Source organism: Mesoplodon mirus (assembly GCF_964341445.2).
Source record: "Mesoplodon mirus genome assembly, chromosome: 6".
Taxonomy (NCBI): Eukaryota; Metazoa; Chordata; class Mammalia; order Artiodactyla; family Ziphiidae; genus Mesoplodon; species Mesoplodon mirus.
In genome coordinates, this window is record NC_138982.1 from 121,821,881 (window position 1) to 121,834,379 (window position 12,499).

At 38.2% G+C, this 12,499-nt stretch overlaps 1 protein-coding gene across 1 annotated transcript; it reads right to left on the reverse strand.

Annotated features, from left to right (window-relative positions):
• Positions 1–285: 285 nt before the first annotated feature.
• On the reverse strand, positions 286–1,326 carry LOC309806014 (protein FAM170A-like; the record flags this gene model as incomplete). Its single annotated transcript, XM_082624369.1, has 1 exon — positions 286–1,326. The coding sequence occupies one exon, from the start codon at positions 1,324–1,326 to the stop codon at positions 286–288; it is 1,041 nt and encodes a 346-aa protein (XP_082480495.1).
• Positions 1,327–12,499: the final 11,173 nt, after the last annotated feature.

Sequence of the window (12,499 nt, forward strand, 5' to 3'; positions counted from 1 at the left end):
GTAGTTAAATCTATGATCAGTAATTAATATTTCACCATAGTTTATTTGGAAATGATCTAGATATTTAATAAATTTCTATCATATAATTTAACTTAGTAACTAGAATGAACTATTTAGTTTGGTAACTAAATTTTGTTACAAAAAGACTTTGGAAGCAGTTTTTTTTTTTTTTTTTTTTTTTTTTGAAAATGCCCTTTATTGCATAGGACGTTCCTATTGTCATATGATGTTAGACTGAGTGCCGGTCCCTTCATCCTCCTTCAGACCATGGCATTCTGTCTGCTACTATCCCGAGGGCCCTTTCTTCTCCCTCTTCCAAGGCCACACCGTCTCCAGGATCTTCTGTCCCATGAATCTCAGTTGCTGTGTGGAACTCAAAAGAGAGAAAAGACCCTGCCTGCGGGGTCTCTTCGGGCTGGGGCCTTCTAGCTTCTCTTCCTCATCCTCCTCGTCCTCCTCGTCCTCAGAGGTGGTCTCGGGTTCCACACTGCCCTCCTCCTCAGGGGTGCTCTCGAATTCCACGTTGTCCATCCACTGGGCGATGTTGAGATGAAAGAAACGGCAGCCGAAGCCCTCCAGGACGCCGCCCTTCACGTGCTGCTGGAGGATCTCCAAGGTGTGGAAGACCCGGCAGCAGGCCATGCACCAGAAGCCGGTCTCCATGGTCACCATCCAGGCCGGTGTCTTGGCCCTGGGTGTCTCCTGGACTGCAGGTGACCCTGATGGGCTGCCTGGCTCTGCCCTTTCCTCATACTCTTTCTCCTCCCCAGTGGGCTCACTGTCAGACAGGAGGCTTTCGGTGAACACATCAGAGGGGTAAGTGCCTACTGTGCACGCATCCTCAGGAAGGGTCACTTCTTCTATCGTCAGCTGCTTTTCAGGCAACTCCAAGGGTTTCTTTGTCTTCCAGGAGACAGCTACACCCTTGTTCACTTGTACCTGCATGTAGTATATTTTCATGCCCCTTTCCTCTTTGTCTGGGTGCAGATAGTGCTTACAGGGTGAAGAGGGTGAGGAGGAGACACAGTGTGATGGGGGAGCAGTCTCCCCTTTTTCCTGAACCTGGGCTAGGGGTGCTTTAGGCTGGGCAGTGTCTCGATGTGATCTCCGGATTCCAGCGTAGATGAGCTTGCGTGGAGAAGAAGCACAGGAGAAGTATGTAGAGGCAGAGGAGACCTCCCCTGCCTCTGGGCTGTGGCCTTTGGCCACCACAGTGGATCCAAGCTGAGGGGGATCCTCTTGTGACTTCGAGATTCCTCCTCCCTTCTCGGCAGTTTCCTGGGACTCTTCATTTTCCAGATGTTTCCTCTTTTGTTGCCGTTTCATCGTACCAACTAGAAGTCTCCCTTAGAAGATGCCTCAAGAGATGTCCAACTCCTCCTCTTCCCTACAGGTTGGCCCTTGTTGGCTCTTGGGCAATCCGTTGAAATGATTCAATACAAATAAAAATAGTCAAGTCTCCTAAATGGCTGAAAAACTTGTACCACTTATTGAACCAGCAGTGCTGCCTAGTGCTCACCAGGGCTGTTAAGTTTCCAAGGTTGCCAGGCGCACAGCAGGATTCTGTGACCTCAATGATGACATCGGAGCATTCTGTTGACCTAGGTACAGCACAGTCTCTGCAATAGCACAGGCCCCGTTTTCAAGAACAATCCCTGTTTCCCAGCCGAACCTTTCCCATGAAAGGGAAAGGTTCATACCACATCTATTATAAATTGTATCATACCATATCTATTATAAAATGAACATTTTGATTGGAGATCTTTTAATGTCTTATATAGAGATTTAATATTAATATTTTAAATGGTCTCCAGTTTCCCTGTGGATTATTGACATTTTAAACTCTGCACTTCAATTTTCCCTCAATACCTGTAATTTTGTCATGGCTATTTCTGTACTTAAAGATGAGTAACTATATAATTGATTTCTTCATTTTTTCCCATCTCTTTCCAAGGTACTGAGTTTGATTGTATCTTACGAATTAGTGAAAAATGCTAGTCCTTGAGTCAGGACATTGGGCCCTTTACCAAGTAACTCAACCTGTCTGGGCTTCAGCTTCTGTCTGTGCGATCGAGAGGCTTGGCCTAGCTGACTTTTCAAATGCTGTGTTTCTTTGATTCACTCTCACTTACTGATCTGCTACTTAAGAAGAGGGCCTGTTCTCATAAAGTAAGAACAGGCGTTTTTTAATCCTTGGGTTGGGCGGAGTTTAAGTGGTCGTACTCAGTTTGTTAGTTATATTTACTTTTACGTATGCTTAGCTCTAAATAATTTATATGGCTCTTGTGACTATTTTTAGATCTTCTTTTTTTCTTATTTTCTTTATTTATTTATTTTATTTTATTTTTTTATTTTTTTAAAATTTTTTGCCTTATAACAAATTTAATCAGTTATACATATACATATGTTTCCATATCCCCTCCCTTTTGCGTCTCCCTCCCACCCTCCCTATCCCACCCCTCCAGGCGGTCACAAAGCACCGAGCTGATCTCCCTGTGCTATGCGGCTGCTTCCCACTAGCTATCTACCTTACGTTTGGTAGTGTATATATGTCCATGCTGCTCTTTCACTTTGTCACAGCTTACTCTTCCCCCTCCCCATATCCTCAAGTCCATTCTCTAGTAGGTCTGTGTCTTTATTCCTGTCTTACCCCTCTGTTCTTCATGACATTTTTTTTTCTTAAATTCCATATATATGTGTTAGCATACAGTATTTGTCTTTCTCTTTCTGACTTACTTCACTCTGTATGACAGACTCTAGGTCTATCCACCTCATTACAAATAGCTCAATTTCATTTCTTTTTATGGCTGAGTAATATTCCATTGTATATATGTGCCACATCTTCTTTATCCATTCATCCGATGATGGACACTTAGGTTGTTTCCATCTCCGGGCTATTGTAAATAGGGCTGCTATGAACATTTTGGTACATGTCTCTTTTTGAATTATGGTTTTCTCAGGGTATATGCCCAGTAGTGGGATTGCTGGGTCATATGGTAGTTCTATTTGTAGTTTTTTTAAGGAACCTACGTACCGTTCTCCATAGTGGCTGTACCAATTCACATTCCCACCAGCAGTGCAAGAGTGTTCCCTTTTTTCCACACCCTCTCCAGCATTTATTGTTTCTAGATTTTTTGATGATGGCCATTCTGACTGGTGTGAGATGATATCTCATTGTAGTTTTGATTTGCATTTCTCTAATGAGTAAAGATGTTGAGCATCCTTTCATGTGTTTGTTGGCAGTCTGTATATCTTCTGTGGAGAAATGTCTATTTAGGTTGGAAGCAGTTTTTGAGTATACATACCATTAAATATAATTGTTGCCAAAAAGTTTATCTCTAAACGCTTATCTCACTTCCATCTAAATCATTGGTTCCCAACAATTATATTTAGATTATCCTCAAACTTCATGAGACAGTAGACAAAATTAGCCATCATTCTAAGCTGTTATTTGATGACAAATTTCACAACAGAGATAATCATAAATTTGACTCATAAACCAGGGCAGAATAAAAGTTTATCTGCATTATATTTAATGTCGATAACTTTAAACACATGACTATTTTAACTAAACCAATAAACTTAAATTACTGAAGATTATCCCAGATCACATGAACTTGGAAAGCCTTTGGGTTAATTTCTGTTGTATTTCTGAGAACTTTAGAATGATCAATCCTTACAAAAGCTTGCCTTCAAAACATCTAAACATAGAGCTTTTTTTTTTTTTTTTTTTTTTTCCAAATTTTGGCAATACCATCTGGAAATAGAAAAACATACATCTACAACATAGTGTATTTATATGGACACATACAAACATATAGACACAGAGACATTATAAGTACTAATATTTGTGGAGATCTGTAAGATTTCTCGCTAGCCTAATTTCTAAATACCTCTTTTTCTTCTGTTGAGAACCTTCTCCCCAAAGTTTGCATTTCAAAGAATTGCTATTAGGTTCTAGAGAAGATGGGGTTGGGAAAACGACATCACAAAGGCACAGGTTAAGTGCAGGACAATTCTGTTTCCTGTCTTGATCTTTTCAAGCACTATAAGGGAAATAGGTGAAGTTTGATGTACTGGCAAAAAAAAGAGAGAGGTGCAGGTGAACTTGGAACTTCTAAGATCTGCAGATTTTCAAGACAGTTTCCAATTCTTCAAGTAATGGGGTTTAGCTTTGGTTTTAGATACACTTTATCTTTTTAACTTTTTGTTAGCCTTCTAAAATCTTTCAGTGATGCATTTTGGAGGCTTCTGTGTACTAATTAAAATAGGTATCCCGTTCTATTTGTTTGTATTCTGTTTGTTTGATTTGGGCGCTCTTGCTTTTAAGTGCACTTCTTAATTCTTATCTATTTGGAATGGTCCCCATGATGGCCATGGTAATTTCCCCTGAGGGCTCACAGCAGTTTGGTAGGTCCCTAGCTGCAAATGGAGTTCAACCGATCTAGCCATATCTAGCCACAAATGGGGTGCAACTTACATTTCTATTCGTCCATACTTTAGAGCTTCCAACCTGACAACTACCAAGCTAGGCTCTCAGGACACAAAGCAAGCTTAGTAAGATAATGCCATTTTTGTAAATATCTACAGCTTCTGGGATCAGAGTTCACAGACATAAAATAAGCAGACGTGTAGGAAGGTGGCACCTTTATACACTTTGGGTATAAAGGGTTCCGTTTAAATAAAATCTTATTCACCTAAGGCCTCTCACTGGACGCAGTTCAGCCTAAATCAGACCCAGTCTGGTTTTTAAATTGGACTTAATCTAATCCCAGATCCCGTCCCATTTTTAAGTCAGACCCAATCCCACTCCAGCTTGTAGCCATCAACAATTCCCAGCATGGAATCTGGGGAAGGTTCCAAACAAATGGGAAACTACAGGGGAAACTGCAGACTAAACTACTAGCAGTTCCCAGTGTGAAATCTGGTGACAGAACCAAGAGCTGGGGTTTCCCACTCAAAAACCTGGAAATTGCATTTTGACAGGCTAGTTTGCTGTCCTGGGGTTAAGTAGTTCCTCCTTGGTCCTGTAGTTTCTTCCTTTCTTCTTCTTTTTCTTTTCTTTTTTTTCTTTTTTTTTTTTAATTGCAAAACCTGGATCATGCAAGTTCGAAAATTATTTTTTATAAATTTTTATTTTGTATTTGGTTTTCTCATTTACTTATTATGCCTGTCTTATATTATTGGCTTTTTATTTTACAGATACATTCGGTGACCCAATGTGGTGTATTTTTTTTTTTTTTTTTTTGCAGTACGCGGGCCTCTCACTGTTGTGGCCTCTCCCGTTGCAGAGCACAGGCTCCGGATGTGGAGGCTCAGCAGCCATGGCTTACAGGCCTAGCCGCTCTGCGGCATGTGGGATCTTCCCAGACCGGGGCACGAGCCCATGTCCCCTGCATCGGCAGGCAGACTCTCAACCACTGCGCCACCAGGGAAGCCCCAATGTGGTGGTTTTAAAGATAAGATATGAAATGAGAGAAAATTCTAGTTTTAGGTGTACATACAATCTTATGAATCACATTCACTGCACTAGTGCAACAAGGGGTACAACACAAGTCCTTTATGATGAAAACTACTTATCAATAGGGTGTTTATTGGCTGGTCATCCAAACTGTCTATTCCATTATGCTTTGTTTGTATAAAGTGCAAATCTATCAATGGCTTCTGCAAAACTGAGGAGACACTTTATTACAAATCCCAGTCATTCAACAGGTAAAGGTGCTGATTATTTTAAATGGTTATTGGAATCTCAAAACAGAGTAAAGCTTTTATTTAAAAAAAAGTCTCAGTAAAAAGGCTCAGGAAGCATGGTGTTTAGTAGCAGAAATGGAACTTTTTTCTCAGAAAAGGAAAAGTCATGCTGTTGGTGATAATCTGCTTAACAGTAGTTGTAAAATTACAAGTGAAATGCTAGGGAAAGATGCAATATAAGAAATTGAGAAGATTCCACTCTTAGCTAGTATGTTATGTCAAGTTACAAAAGGCTAAGGAGATTTCATGCAATAAACTGATGAAAGATTGGTTTTATATTCAGTTTGAGTCAACAGGTTTTAACAATAATTATCATGTTGTAGCATTTGTAAGGTTCATAATGATAGTGAAATTAAGGAATTTTCTGCTGAAGAGAGTTGCCTGATATTAGCAAACTAAGATTTACTTAATTTTGTCTTATCTGGAAACGAAAGGCCTGTTTTGAAGAATCCATAGTTGCATCAGTACTGCTGGTGGCCCATCAGTACTGGCTCCATGGAAGATTTGCCTCTATAGTAAAGAAAATTCCAACACAATCATAACACCCTGTTTTCTTCAGAGTGCTCATTTGTAAACTCTTAGAGATAAAAGAGTTCTAGATGATAGTACAAAATTGTTAACTTTATTAAATGGTTAGCTTTATTAATTTTATTATCACTCAAGAGTGAGTTAAAAACTGGAGACCTGCACTAAGTACACGTAAATGTCCTGGTGCTACAGGAATTCATTGTCTTAGTAGAGGCAGATCTCTGACAGTAAATTGTAGGAACACTTTCAATAAAAAGGCCAGATTTTGCAGAATTCTTTGAAGTTGAAAGATGGTTCTAGAAACCAACCTACTTAGCAAACACTTTCCGTCATATGAACCAGTTGCCAAGTCTCTTCAAGGCCCCAGGGAAATGTTTTGACCTCAAGTGGCAAGGTTCTTCCACTTTAAAGAAAACTGACAATAGCCATAGGAGCAGGTGTGAGACATTATCTTATTGTGGTTTTGGTTCATATTTCTCTGACTGGTGAGGTTTAGCATCTTTCCATATACCTATTGGCCATTTATACGTTTTCCTTAGTGAAATGTCTGTTTAAGTCTAGCTCATTTTTTTTTTTTTTTTTTTTTTTTCAGTACGCGGGCCTCTCACTGTTGTGGCCTCTCCCGTGGCAGAGCACAGGCTCCGGACGCGCAGGCTCAGCAGCCATGGCTCACGGGCCTAGCTGCTCCACGGCATGTGGGATCTTCCCAGACCAGGGCACGAACCCGTATCCCCTTTCATCGGCAGACGGACTCTCAACCACTGCGCCACCAGGGAAGCCCTAGCTCATTTTTAATTCAGATTTTATTAGCTTTTTAAGTTGTAAGAGTTCCTAAGTGAAGTAAACCAATCACAAAAGAAATGCTGCATGATTCTACTTATATGATGTATCTAAAGTAGTTAAACTCATAGAATCAGGGTAGGATTATTGTTGCCAGGAGCTGGGGGAAGGAGGAAATAGGGAGATATTAATTAACAGCCATAAAGTCTCAATTATGCAAGATGAGTAAGTTCTAGACATCTGCTGAACAACATAGAATCTATAGTCAACAATATTGTATTGTTAAAACAAAAATTTTTAAGAGGTTAAAAAAATAAATTGAAACCTTGTGAAAATCATGATGCAAATAAACTTTGATGTTTTCAATGCGGCTTGCATTTGAGCGAGGGGAAGGCAAGATTTGAGAAAAGGCAAATGTCAAGTGTCACTGAAACTACCTGGGAGAACTGCTTAACATTGAACATTACTTTCAACACAGGTACATGACAGGGGAGGGTCTTTTCTCCGACTCTTCTACTTGGCTTGGAAACTTGACTTTAAGACAGAGGAGGAACCGTAGTCTGATCATACTCAATATGAGATTACTGATTTGCTTCTAGACAAGTTCTGGATTTATGTGAAGAAGGGTAGTCAGCGCTTCACAGGGCAGCAATAAACATTTTGCTGCAGTTTCCAACTTGTTACATATATGAGCAAGAGTTTTCATATTTTGCGAGCATCCTGAATAAAGAAGGAAATAATCTCATTTCGGTTGAAAAAGAAATGTGGGCTTAAGTTTGACCCAAAATGAGTATTGAGGCAGCAAAAACTCAAATCAACAGCAACAAAAAACAAAGCACAACTTTCATATTAAAGATGTAAATTTCTATATTTTTGGTTTCAAACAGAGCACCTTTTTTATGGTTATGTAGCCTAATTTAAAAAGATCAAGAAACCAATGCATTTCCATAATTGATCAATCCTATATTTGAACCTGAACGTATCACTTATCAAGAAACTGTTTTTTCGGGCTTCCCTGGTGGTGCAGTGGTTGGGAATCCACCTGCCAATGCAGGGGACACGGGTTCAAGCCCTGGTCCAGGAAGATCCCAAATGCAGAGCAACTAAGCCTGTGCACCACAACTACTGAGCCCGTGCTCTAGAGCCCACGTGCCACAACTACTGAAGCCCACACACCTAGAGCCTGTGCTATGCAACAAGAGAAGCCACCACAATGAGAAGCCCGTGCACCGCAACCAACAGTAGCCCCCACTCACAGCAACAAGAGAAAAGCCCACACATAGCAATGAAGACCCAACACAGCCAAAAACAATAAATAAAGTAAAATAGATAAACTTAAAAAACCCTGTGTTTTCAAAGTCTTGAATAAAAAGAGGCAGTAGTCTGTATTTTTGTTTGCATTGCTTCAGCTTAAGGGTTCAGTAACTTTTTGACACAGTAAGATTTTATGTATGTAAATAAAGTTATTTAAAATCCATTTCCTACCTTTATTAAAGTTAAATCTACTGACCCTACTTTTAGAAAAGTTAATCATTTTTTCATTTAAGACATTATGTTGTCCTTATGAGTTTTTAAAACTTATGAAAAGAGATTAACTTCAAGAATCATAAGGTATTTTCAATTACTTTTTAATAGAGATTAACTTTAAAGTTGTTTTACTCTAAAATTGGAGAGAACTATTGCACTACATATTATAACTCATTAACACCTTGTATAGTAGAAATTTGTGATGACTTTTAGATCTACTTGGATAACATAAAAACAAAAATCAAGCATGAATTAAATAAAAACTGAAGAAAAACCTAAACACTGACTTGCATTAGAATTGATACCATTATGAATGGCCAGAAGGTTGGTGTGGATGTGGAGAAAAGGGAACCTTTGTGCACTGTTGGTGGGATTCGTAAATTGGTACAACCACTATGGAAAACAGTAACAGCAAAAATATCATGCCTGTTATTAATAATAATCATTGGCATGTCTGAGATTTTCTTTTTTTGTTATTTATGAGATATATATTTTAAAGTAATAACTAGAATTATGACTTCTAACATTATACCAGAACATACAAGATTTTTAGAAATTTCATGTAATGTCTGAAACATTTATGTTAACATATTTCCATACAAATAACCCAAAGAAAGTTTAGTATTAGTTGTTTTTGTTTGGTTTTTTTAATACTGCAGGTTCTTATTAGTCATCAATTTTATACACATCAGTGTATACATGTCAATCCCAATTGCCCAATTCAGCACACCACCATCCCCACCCCACCATGGTTTTCCTCCCTTGGTGTCCATACGTTTGTTCTCTACATCTGTGCCTCAACTTCTGCCCTGCAAACCGGTTCACCTGTACCATTTTTCTAGGTTCCACATACATGCATTAATATACGATATTTGTTTTTCTGACTTATGTCACTCTGTATGACAGTCTCTAGATCCATCCACGTCTCAACAAATGACTCAATTTCATTCCTTTTTATGGCTGAGTAACATTGCATTGTAGATATGTACCACAACTTCTTTATGCATTTGTCTGTCGATGGGCATTTAGGTTGCTTCCATGACCTGACTATTGTAGATAGTGCTGCAATGAACATTGGGGTGCATGTGTCTTTTCGAATTATGGTTTTCTCTGGGTATATGCTCAGTAGTGGGATTGCTGGATCATATGGTGATTCTATTTCTAGTTTCTTAAGGAACCTCCATAGTGGCTGTATCAATGTACATTCCCACCAACAGGGCAAGAGGGTTCCCTTTTCTCCACACCCTCTCCAACATTTGTTGTTTGTAGATTTTCAGATGATGCCCATTCTAACTGGTGTGGGGTGATAGCTCATTGTAGTTTTGATTTACATTTCTCTAATAATTAGTGTTGTTGAGCAGCTTTTCATGTGCTTCTTGGCCATCTGTAAGTCTTCTATGGAGAAATGGCTATTTAGGTCTTCTGCCCAGTTTTGGATTGGGTTGTTTGTTTCTTTAATACTGAGCTGCATGAGCTGTTTATATATTTTGGGATTAATCATTTGTCCATTGATTCATTTGCAAATGTTTTCTCCCATTCTGAGGGTTGTCTTTTCGTCTTGTTTATGGTTTCCATTGAAGTGCAAAAGCTTTTAAGTTTCATTGGGTCCCATTTGTTTATTTATTTTTTTTTATTTCCATTACTCTAGGAGGTGGATCAAAAAATATCTTGCTGTGATTTATGTCAAAGAGTGTTCTTCCTATGTTTTCCTCTAAGAGCTTTATAGTGTCCGGTCTTACATTTAGGTCTCAAATCCATTTTGAGTTTATTTTTGTATATGGTGTTAGGGAGTGTTCTAATTTCATTGTTTTACATGTAGCTGTCCAGTTTTCCCAGCACCACATATTGAAGAGGCTGTCTTTTCTCCATTGTGTATCTTTGCCTCTTTTGTCATAGATTAGTTGACCATAGGTGTGGGGGTTTATCTCTGGGCTTTCTATCTTGTTCCATTGATCTATGTTTGTTTTTGTGCTGATACCATATTGTCTTGATTACTGTAGCTTTGTAGTATAGTCTGAAGTCAGGGAGTCTGATTCCTCCAGCTCCAATTTTTCCCTCAAGACTGCTTTGGCTATTCAGGATCTTTTGTGTCTCCATACAAATTTTAAGATGATTTGTTCTAGTTCTGTAAGAAATGCCAGTGGTAATTTGATAGGGATTGCATTGAATCTGTATATTGCTTTGGGTAGTATAGTCATTTTCACAATATTGATTCCTCCAATCCAAGAACATGGTATATCTCTCCATCTTTTGTATCATCTTTAATTTCTTTCATCAGTGTCTTATAGTTTTCTGCATAAAGGTCTTTTGTCTTCCTAGATAGGCTTATTCCTAGGTATTTTATTCTTTTTTTGCTATGGTAAATGGGAGTGTTTCCTTAATTTCTCTTTCAGATTTTTCATCATTAGTGTATAGGAATGCAAGAGATTTCTGTGCATTAATTTTGTATCCTGCAACTTTACCAGATTCATTCATTAGCTCTAGTAGTTTTCTGCTGGCATTTTTAGGCTTCTCTGTATAGTGTCATGTCATCTTTAAACAGTGACAGTTTTACTTCTTCTTTTCAAATTTGTATTCCTTTTATTTCTTTTTCTTCTGATTGCCATGGCTAAGACTTCCAAAACTATGTCGAATAATAGTGGTGAGAGTGGACATCCTTTTCTTCTTCCTGATCTTAGAGGAAATGGTTTCAGTTTTTCACCATTGAGAATGATGTTTGTTGTGGGTTTGTCATATATGGCCTTTATTATGTTGAGGTAGGTTCTCTCTATGCCCACTTTCTGGAGAGTTTTTATCATAAATCATTGTTGAATTTTGTGAAAAGCTTTTTCTGCATCTATTGAGATGATCATATGGTTTTTCTCCTTCAAGTTTTCAATATGGTTTATCACATTGATTGATTTGGGTATATTGAAGAATCCTTGCATCCCTGGGATAAATCCCACTTGATTGTGATGTATGATCCTTTTAATGTGCTGTTGGATTCTGTTTGCTAGTATTTTGTTGAGGGATTTTGCATCTATATTCATCAGAGATATTGGTCTGTAATTTTCTTTTTTTTTAGTATCTTTGTCTGGTTTTGGTATCAGGGTGATGGTGGCCTCATAGAATGAGTTTGGGAGTGTTCCTTCTTCTGCAATTTTTTGGAAGAGTTTGAGAAGGATGGGTGTTAGCTCTTCTCTAAATGTTTGATAGAATTCACCTGTGAAGCCATCTGGTCCTGGATTTTTGTTTGTTGGAAGATTTTTAATCACAGTTTCAATTTCAGTACTTATGATTGTTCTGTTCATATTTTCTGTTTCTTCCTGGTTCAGTCTTGGAAGGTTATACCTTTCTAAGAATTTGTCCATTTCTTCCAGGTTGTCCATTTTATTGGCATAGAGTTGCTTGTAGTAGTCTGTTAGGATGCTTTGTATTTCTGGAGTATCTGTTGTAACTTCTCCTTTTTCATTTCTAATTTTATTGATTGGAGTTCTCTCCCTCTTTTTCTTGATGAGTCTGCATAATGGTTTATCAATTCTGTTTATCTTCTCAAAGAACCAGCTTTTAGTTTTATTGATCTTTGCTATTGTTTTCATTTTTCTATTTCATTTATTTCTGCTCTGATCTTTATGATTTCTTTCCTTCTGCTAACTTCGGTTTTTGTTTTTTCTTCATTCTCTATTTCTTTAGGTGTAAGGTTAGATTGTTTATCTGAGATTTTTCTTGTTTCTTGAGGTAGGCTTGTATAGCTATAAACTTCCCTCTTAGAACAGCATCCCATAGGTTTTGGATCATCGTGTTTTCATTGTCATTTGTCTCTATGTATTTTTTGACTTCCTCTTTGATTTCTTCAGTGATCTCTTGGTTATTTAGTAACGTATTGTTTAGCTTCCATGTGCTTGTGTTTTTTACATATTTTCTCCCTGTAATT